The sequence below is a fragment of the Engraulis encrasicolus genome, chromosome 8, assembly GCF_034702125.1.
Source record: "Engraulis encrasicolus isolate BLACKSEA-1 chromosome 8, IST_EnEncr_1.0, whole genome shotgun sequence".
In the NCBI taxonomy this organism is placed as follows: Eukaryota; Metazoa; Chordata; class Actinopteri; order Clupeiformes; family Engraulidae; genus Engraulis; species Engraulis encrasicolus.
In genome coordinates, this window is record NC_085864.1 from 30,513,013 (window position 1) to 30,524,362 (window position 11,350).

An 11,350-nucleotide genomic window follows, 5' to 3' on the forward strand; every position below is an offset into this window, starting at 1 on the left:
ATATTTATATTTTTTATAAAAGTATATCTGAGTCACATTCATCCGGGACATGGTAAGAGAGACAGTTGTAAGAAATTGTCCACCTTCTCCATTCTGGATCTTGTAACATTTTAGAATGCTGTCATTTTGACAATATAATGTAGGCCTATAAGAAAACAATTGCTTTAATATGTTAAAGCCTAGCAGGGCATAATGGGCCCTTTCACCTCATTTATTTTTTCCCACTTCAGCTTGATTTTGCCTTCCTTTAATACAATTTTTATGTTTCTTTTTTTCCTCTTTGTAACCATCACTGTAATAATCACTGTAATAAAAACTGTGCTGTGCTGCCCTTGGTAGGGTTGCCAAGTCCCTGGGAAAAAAAATTAGGGACACCTCATTTGCGTGGAGAGTCTTGTATTTCTTAGATGCAATTTCCTGCATTTTAACAAAACCGTCTTGTTTAAGTGTATTTTTGTTTCTAAATACGGGACGATTCCGAATTTCAAGGGACGGTTGGCAACCCTAAGTGTGGATTGCTCTGTTTTGTCATACATTCCATCAACAAGTGGGATAAGTAGTACTGTATGTGTTGCCACAACCTCACAACCTGTGGATGCTCAGCAGGTTGCTTCTGTAAGCATGACCTGGATGCAGATCAACAGCCTGGAACAGCGCTGGACTTGCCATCTGGCATAGCGGGCAGTTCCTGGTGGGCCCCGCACCCTCGTGGGCCCCTATTTTCAGAAATGTTAGTTAAAAAAAAGTGAGTCAGTTTTGCGCCGCTAGTTATGAGGGGCCCCTTTGAGCCAAAATGGGCCCGATTTTTCCCCCAGTCCAGCCCTGGGTGGAGATGGTGACAAAAGAATGTTGGACACTGATCAGTCCTAAAAAAGTGAGGATTTCTGACTCAAGTGCCACAGTGTGGTATGTGGAGCCTGTGAGTACTAATATGTGTTGGATACAGTACAACAGGCAGAGTAGAAGTAGCCTCGCGAGACCATCCACGTACTTCCGGCCAAGGATTGCCTCCACTACACGAAATGAAATGGTAGTATTATGGGATGGTCAGGACCAGGCTAGAGTAGAAGTACAGTGCTTAGAGTGAAGCCACACTCCTGTAATGCTCTCCACCTCTCTACACCTTTCTATTGGTGTAATAAAAGTAGTTATTTTACCTATGAGTGTTTCTTACGACACAACACACAGTCAATCAGCATGCTTTGCATTTGATATCAGGTAGAGTAGTAGCAGCAACTTGATCATAACAGACTAGTATGAGAGGATGCAAAACACATCATTACTCATCACTATCACTCATCTATTTCAAAGCAAGGACTTCAATAACTGTGTGAGAGCAAAAGTAATTTATTTACACTATACAAAAATATATTGTGCGTATTATAATTCAGGCAAAGCTTTGGTGATCATAAAAATAAATGGCATTCAGGGACAAAACCTACAGAATATTCACTGATTTAACATTGTCATTTCACATTCAAAAAAACCTTAGGTGCACAATTTTCATTTCTCTATCCAATAACCCACACTTCCTATCAGTAAACATATCACTTTTTTCCATTTTCAATTTCAAACAATGTATCTCACTGTGGTATAAAATAAATAACTAAAACAAAATGTACAAAACTGCTGGCTGGCACGCTAGTGTTCTTTTACAAACTGCATAATTGGGGCCAAAGAAGGTTATGTGGCCATACCAGCATCTGTCTGTGTCTCCACTCTATTTTAAACTTAAGACATTGTGTACAAAACAAGGCAGTGCAAAATCCCTGAAAGGTAAGCTTGTAGTGCAGAGTTGAAGATTTGATAGCTGAAAATGTTAAGACGTCTTACCTCATATACAGGCAATCTCTAAAAAAAACAAAAAAACAATGATACAAACGCCTTGATGACACATGAGCAAAAACATAAAAGTATGCAAAGAAATGATTTAACAGATTATCTTAAGGACAACACCAGGCCGGTTCCTATACTGTAGTGTGTCTCTGTAGTTGCAGCCCTTATAATACAGTCATAAGTCAAGAAGTCATATTGAAGTTCAGAGCCCTTCACTAGTGACTCATCTTTACTATTCGTACGTAGTGCAACTGTTCCACAGAGTTCAGTCACCCGCCCCCCGCCCATCCCCATTACTTTTCGTACGTAGTGCACGTCCACAGAGTCCCCCACCCCCCATTACTTTTTCGTACGTCGTGGAAGTTTGGCACTTCCTTTGGCACTTTCTTTGGCAAACCGCTGCAGCCGGCGTCTGCGGATCTCGTCTAAGTCTAACGTGGGTTCTGGAGGGACGTGGAGGCCATCCTCAGGCCTGGACTGGGACTGGGAGGAGCCTCCTGATGGACACAGACAGAACACGGTACAATCAATTCAATACACACGTACATACAATCACACTGAGAAGTTGTTTACACGTACGCAGGGCTCTAAATTTACACCAGCCAACTGGCCAAATGCTGGTGAAATTTCAGTTTGGCTGGTAGAAAAGACCAACTTATAAGCTTTGACCCATTCGTGAGTGTGTGTTTGGCACAGTAGGGATGCAAACGATTGATTAATCGACTTTAATCGATCAACGCGTTAATCGATTAAAAAACATTAATCACAATTAATCGACAACTCAACTGACAAGAATCCCAGGTGAAATGGGTATGTGAAGAGTGTGTGTGTGAAGAGGGGTGTGAATAGTGGGAATAATATGAAATCACCTTTGGATTAAAGAATTGAAATAGAATTCATTTAAATGTGGTATTTTATCTCAATATTTAATTAAAAATTTTAGATTTAGTAGTTAAGGCTATCAACTAATGATTAATGAATTAATCGATAATTTGCATCCCTACTAGTGAGATTAACATCTACAAGCAATTTTGGCTGGGAATGAAAAAAGTTAATTTAGGGCCCTGCACATTCCGTACGTATATCACACACGTGTATTACACATTCCCAAACGGTTTTAAAAAATATATGAAGCTGTTTACATGTATAAGGATCTTTTTGAAAACACATTGATTTTGGCCTCTTATTTAGGCCTAAACATAAACAGAGTTTGAGAACGTGCAATTCAAACTTCCAGTTTTAAAATGTTCTCATTTAGGGGGCTAAAACGCACCTGTCACAATGGAGTTTTTATATTTATACAAATGTCGTGTTTACACGTTAACAGATGAAAAAATATCCCCATTTAAAAATATCCACATGCATGTAACCAAGATTCAAGAGTTTATTGTCATTGTTAAAAAGGCAACACAATAGTGTTGAGAGTAGAACACTCAACACTAATAGTAACAGTAGTAGTAGTAGCATATTTCCAAGTAAAGTGCATAAGAGTTAAAACTGACACCAATGCTTGACCCCGTGCCTGGTTTTCGTAACAGTTAGCAGACACTTTTGTCCAAAGTGACAAAACAGGTACATACACAGTTACACAGGCTGCGGAGCTTCCACTAGATGGAGCCAAAAGCACAGCAGAGAACAACAACTCTCTAAGAGAGCATTGCAGAGAGGTCACCATTTGTTTAGTGCACTGTAGGTTTGCTGTGCCAGTGAATGTGTTGAGTGAGTGTGTGTGTGTGTGTGTGTGTGTGTGTGTGTGTGTGTGTGTGTGTGTGTGTGTGTGTGTGTGTGTGTGTGTGTGTGTGTGTGTGTGTGTGTGTGTGTGTGTGTGTCTGTGTCTGTGTGTGGATGTGCATTCATGAGTGTGTGTTTGTGTGTGCGTGTGTGTTAATTTGTATATGTGCGTGCGTGTGCATGAATGTGCATGAATGTGCATTTGTGTGTGTGTGTGTGTGTGTGTGTGTGTGTGTGTGTGTGTGTGTGTGTGTGTGTGTGTGTGTGTGTGTGTGTGTGTGTGTGTGTGTGTGTGTGTGTGTGAATATGCATCCGTATGTGTATGTGTGTGTGTGTGTCCTCCGTGGTTGGCACTGCACTGACCTGGGCTGCTGCTGAAGCTGGCTCTGATGGCTTCCTGGTACTGCTCCGCCTCTGACAGGCCTGCTGTGTAGGGGTGCTGCTCATACGGCGGGGCACTGGGGGCAGTGGGGGCACTGGGGGCAGTGGGGGCACTGGGGTTACTGGGGGCACTGGGGGCACTGGAACCACCTGTACCCGTGTTCCCATTAGGAGGGTTTGTATGAGAGTTGCTGTATGTGTTGGAGTAACTCGGTGTGTTTGAGGGATATGTGTTGTTGCGTGAGGGATAGGAGGGATAGGAGGCTCGGTGGCCAGATGCATTAGGAGGCCGAGTGGAGTCATTGGCAGGATTAGGGTTTCGTCTTCCGCTGGCTCCTACACGCACACGCACACGCACACGCACACGCACACACAAAATGTAATGGTTGGTTTTAATGGTTAATTTCTCAATTCACCTGAATTAACCTAATTCAATGATTAGAGCTTGGGTTACCTTTCCACTAACACATTAAAAGAAATGTGAAATGCTTCTAATGACATTTTTTCTGAATTAAGCTAACGTACGCACGTCTAGAGTTGTATTGCTTTTTCCACTCAAAATTACAAAGGGTCTCCACCAGTGTTTACATTCATAAAGATGCAAAAGCATTAAAAGTGTTAAAAGTGAAGCACTCCGCACTTCTAAATTGACAATCCGGAGCAACCAGAACAGGACTAAATAATAAGTAAAAAGAATCTGGTGCCACACGGAGGACTCTGATGAAGACGCATGTCAAAACGTTAATCTTACTGCACTGAAAAAATAAATAACAGAAAATAGACGTCTGTGTGGCTTTAAAAGTGTTCTGTGTGTGCTATTTTCAAAATAATAATCAAGCATCGGCAATGTGAACCTGAGGATACACACCTGAGGAATTGTAGTACGTAGCCGGACGAAGATAAAATCCACTTTCCACCATTCCTAAATCAAAAAAAAAAAAAATCACAAGCCATGAAATCACAAATTTAATGTTTTTGTTTTAGTCCACTAAACAAACAGTGCCTTTTTAGAACTCAGGTATAGTGAAAAGTGGACCATATACTGCATCTGTCTACAGGGGTTGGACAAAATAACTGAGACACCTGTCATTTTACTGTGGGATGTTTCATGGCTCAAGTGGACCAGCCTGTTGGCAAATCGTCATTAATGGCACATTGCACTAGTAAAGTGAAGTGTGAAGGTTCAATTAGCTGGGTAAGAGCACAGTTTTGCAATAGACACAACATTGTGGGTGACATATCAGAGTTCAAAAAGGGGAAATTCTTGGTGCACGTGTAATTATTACATCTTTGACCGAGACAGCAAGTCTTTGTGATGTATCAAGAGCCACGGTATCCAAGGTAATGTCTGCATACCACCTAGAAGGATGAACCACATCCAACAGGGTTAACTGTGGATGCAAGAGGAAGCTAAAATGACAGGTGTCTCAGTTATTTTGTACAACCCCTGTATGTGAGTCTATGTACCGGTATGCCAGCTACACAGCTGGATTTTCTTTATCTCTGAATGGTATACATTAGGGGTGGGCAATATGACAATACTAAATCGTGAATCGTGAGATCGTCTCGAGTGGAGAAATCGTATAGATCATCTTGCAGTGAGGATGTTTACTATCAGTGTCAGAGTGATGTCTGCTTACTTAGTATTGTTGTTCCAATTGTGCACTTTTTGAGTGTCATCAGTGTGTTTACATGTACCTGTAATTAATCGCTAATTACAAATATTAAGTATATAAAATGCCTGCTTTTTTGTTGTTGTTTTTATTATTTTGATGGAAGAGCGTGATAAAAAATTGGAATCGATTTTTTGTTAAAAAGTTGTGATTGCCATATCGCCCACCCCTAGTAGACATGTTACTGATGGTGTGATGAGGTGCAAAGCCTCAAACGCAAACATCACCATGCACATGGGTGTTCTGTCTTTCCCACTCTCTCTCTCTCTCTCTCTCTCTCTCTCTCTCTCTCTCTCTCTCTCTCTCTCTCTCTCTCTCTCTCTCTCTCTCTCTCTCTCTCTCGGCACGGATGCTAACCTCAAAATGTACATTCCCACCAGAGCATCTGTACATCAAAGGGCACACACACACACACGTACGCACGCACGCACGCACGCACACACACACAAACACACACACACACACACACACACACACACTTTACTCTCGCTCTCTTTCACTCCTCTCTCTCTCTCTCTCTCTCAAACACACACACACACACACACACACACACACACACACACACACACACACACACACACACACACACACACACACACACACACACACACACACACACACACACACACACACACACACACACACACACACACACTGCACGTGTTGGTACCTGCACATATTGTCATGATGTTCTTGAGTGGCCCCTTGGTGTAGAGAAGGCCCACCAGGATTCCTGCAAGGTGGCCTACGAAGGAGGTCCTGAAGACAACACAAAAGAAAAGAGAAGAGAAGAGAAAAGAAAAGGGGTGAGGAGACGAGACGAGAGAAGAAAAGAAAAGAAAAGAAAACAAAAGAAGAGGAGAGGAGAGGAGAGGAGAGAAAGAGAGAAGAGAAGAGGAGAGGAGAGGAGAGGAGAGGAGAGAAAGAGAGAAGAGAAGAGAAGAGAAGAGAAGAGAAGAGAAGAGAAGAGAAGAGAAGAGAAGAGAAGAGAAGAGAAGAGAAGAGAAGAGAAGAGAAGAGAAGAGAAGAAAAGAGAAGAGACAGCAGTGTGCCTGTGTTGAGAATGTGCAGCTCTCTCTCCCTTCTCTCCTCTTCTCTCTCCATGCAAAACACACAGCACACTGTAATTATGCATCGTAACAGATGCGCACAAGCACAACTCTAGCTCCCAGCTGAAGGGTACTGTAATTACCACACACACACACACACACATACACACACACACATGCGCACACACGCACACACATGCACGCAAACACACACACACACACCTATTCTCACACACAGACACACACACACACAAACATATGCATACGCACAAACACACAAACACGCACACACAAACACACAAGCACGCACACACACACAAACACGTATGCGCACGCACGCACGCACACACACACGTATGCGCACGCACGCACGCACACGGCAGTAATTACAGAGTGGAGAGAATGTTCTTCCCTGCCCTCCCTCCCGTCCTCCCTTCCTCCCTCCCTCTCCCATGTCTCATCTCTCCCTCTTATTTCCTCTGCCTTCCTTTTTTCCACTCTGTTTCTTCTCCTCCGTCTCTTAACCTTCCTCTCCTGCGCTTCTTCTCCTTTCCTGTCCTGTCCTGTTCTGTTCTGTTCTTCCCTTCACCTCTCGTCTTTTTGCATTTGCTACATCAGTGGTCCTCAACCTTTTTTTTGCACAAACGCCCCCTTGATATCATCATAAGCCTCCTAATGCCCCCTTGACCTCGTCATAAGCCTGCCAACGCCCCGCTTAGTATTGAAAAATCAAATTGTATAATGCCCCCCAATGGGAACTAAGCTCTGACCCCAGGAAGCTGTATCCTTCTCAACGCCCACCTAAGTTTCCTCAACGCCCCCTAAGGGGCTGTAGTGCCCCCGTTGAGAAACACTACATGAAGTAAGGGTGCAGTCTCTAACCCCAAGGTGCTGGGTGTCTGCTTGTAAACTCTTGGTTCCAGATGTGTGAGCTTTTACACATGCATGATTGGTTTGCATGCGTTGCCTGCTGCTCGTGCGAGATGTACATCCTTGCTGGTTGCCAAAACAACACACCTACAACACATACACATACAACAAAACAACTAAATAGCACATGAATGCTGTACTTGTGCTCTCTATGTGAAATATCCTTTGTCTGTTTGCTTACTAAATTATAAAGGAGTGAGTGAGTGAGTGAGTGAGTGAGTGAGTGAGTGAGTGAGTGAGTGAGTGAGTGAGTGAGTGAGTGAGTGAGTGAGTGAGTGAGTGAGTGACACTGTTTTCAGCCAAACCAGAACGGTGTCAGTGTCCGTTCCCGCACCAGTTACGTTAGGAACTGAAGTGCTTACCTGTGAACAATGTGCATATATAGCGGGGTCTGCATTTTTTCGTACGTGTCTGTGTGTTACCTGGTTGAACCTGCTGATGTTCACGTTGTGGTCATGGTTTGCGGAGAAAAAAACGAGTATTTTCCAGTTTGCATCGATTTGCATTCGGTTCTCAAAGGCTCTTTGAGTCTCAAAGGCGCGACTTGAGTGAGGGAGTGAGTGAGTGAGTGAGTGAGTGAGTGAGTGAGTGAGTGAGTGAGTGAGTGAGTGAGTGAGTGAGTGAGTGAGTGAGTGAGCTGACTGAGCGTGCGTGTGTGTGTGTGCATGCGCGTGCGCGTGCGTGTGCGTGTGTGCGTCTCACCCAGGGTTCAGGATGTGTATGATGACCAGCTCCACCCAGCAGGCGTGTCTGTTGGCCACGGGGATGCCCATGACATTGGTGGTGCCCCCCGGGTGGATGTCGTTATTCACCACCTTCAGGCCGAACAGCACCCCTGCAACACAGCAGAGCACACCAACACCATCTTCACACCAACCATTTCAGACAAGCATCCAGCTATTCTGCCCTACAAGTAACGATGCTAACATTGAAACTCAGAACATGCCTTCAAAGCCTAGGGCAGTGTTTCACAACCTTTTTTGTCTCGCGTACCCCCTAAACCTCTTAGTTGTGCCATGAGTACCCCCTAAATCAGGGGTGCTCAACTAGAAACTGAAAAGGTCCACTCGCCAAATTTCGTATGTTTCCAGGGTCCAAAAAAGTCGCTACGGACCGATGCAGAAAATAGCCTCACTCGCTGGCCGCACTGGCCTCTTGCTCACTCACTGAGTTGTCATAGTGATGATACTTTTATTTGTCATAAGACTGGCTTCGCAGAAATACAGATCGCATGGCAGTGAAATCTCATGTATAATTTATACATATTAAATACAGATGGATTTTGTCTTGGTCCGGATGACATTGCGTTTGGGTCCGCATCCGGACCTGGGTCCGCCAGTTGAGCACCCCTGCCCTAAATCATGTTCTATATCACTTTCTATGTCCTGATGTGACTGCTCCATACATTTGTTATGATAATAACATCTTTCCAAGTACCCCCTGTAATGTGCTCGCGTACCCCTAGTGGTACACGTACCCCTGGTTGGGAAACATTGGCCTAGGGTATTTGGTTGGAAATTCACACACAATAACTCTAAAACTGGAAACATTTGGGCCACAAAAGGCTTGGTCACAAGATAAAGGATGTGCAATGAAGACAATTTTCAGTCGAAACTCAATTTTGGCAAAATATGTAGTTACTGCACTTTGCCTTATTATGGAGTAAACTACTTACTGCAGCTTGCATGACAACACTTGCAATATTAGATAAAGTAGGCCAATATGTACAGTATGCAAACATGCATGCACTGTAGCTGAATGTTTTGGGATTGACCGTTGCAGGGTCGATTCCTGTAACTTTCATGGCTTAAGCGTCCTTGAGTAAGGCATCTGAACCCACATTGCTTCAGGGACTGTTATCAATATCCTGTATCTAAATAACTATAAGTCGTTTGGAATCAAGTCAGTGTAATAATACAATAGCATATATTGCAATGTTTTACGTAATGCACAGGACATGCGCCAGCCCTCTGGGCCCTGGCCCTGCCTTTGTGTTATTTGAATCATGGGGTGTGATCTCATCTCATCCCAGCCCATTCGTTTTTACACTGGCTGTCTGACCACAGCTTAGCCAGCTTAGATTACAGTTAGCCGCCAGCTGGTCTCATAGGACTCAATGTTAATTGACTCAAAAGACAACATTTACACTGCCATACTCAGTGAACGACAGGAAGTACAGGGGAAAGGTAAAACTCAACCATTTAACCCAAGGAGAGGTGTAAAATCAGCTTATTTCCAAAAATGGGACAGTATCACTTTAAGCTGTGGCTTCAGAAATAAGAATAGGAAGGAGCCTTCTCAGCCCCAACATGTCACTACATGTTCATGAACTTCTGAACTGTGGATGGAGGACGGCTTAGGTCAGTTGTTCTCCCCCACTTTGGCCTCATGATAAGGCTGCACAATGCTCCCTTGACCTCTTCACAAGCCTGCCAATGCCCTCCTAATATCAAAAAGTAAAATACACACATGCCACCCATTTGCAGATTAGGAACTGACCAGAACTAACGCTGATGCTAGATTTTTAAACCACACGTTGGCTGATTTGAAAAAAAAAGATTTCCACCCAATATACATAGGTCTGTTGTCCTCTTTTTATTTCTCCTTGAATTGATCAGAGGTAATGATTAATAACACACTAAAATCCGCCTCTATAAACCAGCTACCCTACACTGTTGGTCTCCACTACTCTCTTGAATGAAGGAAGCGAATGACAGCACTCCTCAGATTTTTTCTTTGCTTATTCGCCCACGAATTCGAGTGCTGTCCTTCGCTTCCTTCATTCATTTATGTTTTATGTGGGATTCAGCACCTAGTTAAGAACTGTTACAATATTTAAGCGATAGTGTGAGCGCGTCTTCTCCACTCTACTACTCTCTTCCCATCATGGTGACTTGACCAGAGATCAACCCTTTCCTTTTGTTCACTCGCACCAAAGGCATTTGACTTTGACTGATTTCTGGTCATGACCCTTGTGTGTCAGATCAACTCATGCGTTACTGATGATGAAAACACCCCCGTAGCTATTTTACTGTGACTGGGGGATGGCCTAATGATGTCAACGATGGAGACAAGCACTTAAGCTGTGTCAAAGTAACACTCCATCTTATTTTGGGAGGGAAACAGGCTCAGGGGTCTTACACACCAAGGCGGTAAAGCGTCGTGGAACGGCCACGTTTTTTACCGGCGTCGGTGAAAATACATTGAAACATATCTGTCCTTACACACCAACCGGCGGTAGTCGAGCGTCAGCGGCGCGGGAGCCGACTCCGCGCCGCGCTGCATTTGGAAAATAGAACTCAAGCGTATTTTTCACGCCGACGACCGGCGGTGTCTCATTCAAATGAATGGCAAAGTAGCATGCTAGCTTTGGCTGTGGGGAGGTTTTTGAATAGGACTGGCCGCGCACGCCGACGCCGTCAGTGTGAAAGGCAGAGAAAAACACGCCGACCAAAACTAAGCAGAAAGACCGCCCTCGTCCCGGGACCGTTCCGTTCCGTCTTGGTATGTTTTGGCCCTCATTCCTCAATTCCCTAGTTCAGTTAACACAGCTGAGTTCCATAGTTTCAAACCATTCTACGTAGCTCTCTAGATCTAGCATATAATTACAATTAATTGAACTGAACAAGTTAGTATGTTATTAGACATTCAGACAATCTTGGTTAACCCATTAAACGCCTTTGGATTATTAGTAATGAATGGACATGTACGTATATTTCAATTCATTGCCACAGAGGGAAAAAAACATAT

General features: G+C 43.7%; 1 protein-coding gene across 1 annotated transcript in view; it reads right to left on the reverse strand.

Moving 5' to 3' along the window:
* Positions 1-1,331: 1,331 nt before the first annotated feature.
* rhbdd1 (rhomboid domain containing 1) overlaps positions 1,332-11,350 on the reverse strand; it is a 33,168-nt gene continuing 23,149 nt past the window's right edge. Inside the window, exons 3-7 of the mRNA XM_063204419.1 lie at positions 8,303-8,435; positions 6,292-6,380; positions 4,817-4,870; positions 3,931-4,284; positions 1,332-2,333 (exon numbers count right to left, since the gene is read on the reverse strand). Of these exons, the coding sequence (XP_063060489.1) occupies positions 2,176-2,333; positions 3,931-4,284; positions 4,817-4,870; positions 6,292-6,380; positions 8,303-8,435 (788 nt within the window). The 3' untranslated portion in view covers positions 1,332-2,175. The remainder of the gene's footprint in view (positions 2,334-3,930; positions 4,285-4,816; positions 4,871-6,291; positions 6,381-8,302; positions 8,436-11,350) is intronic.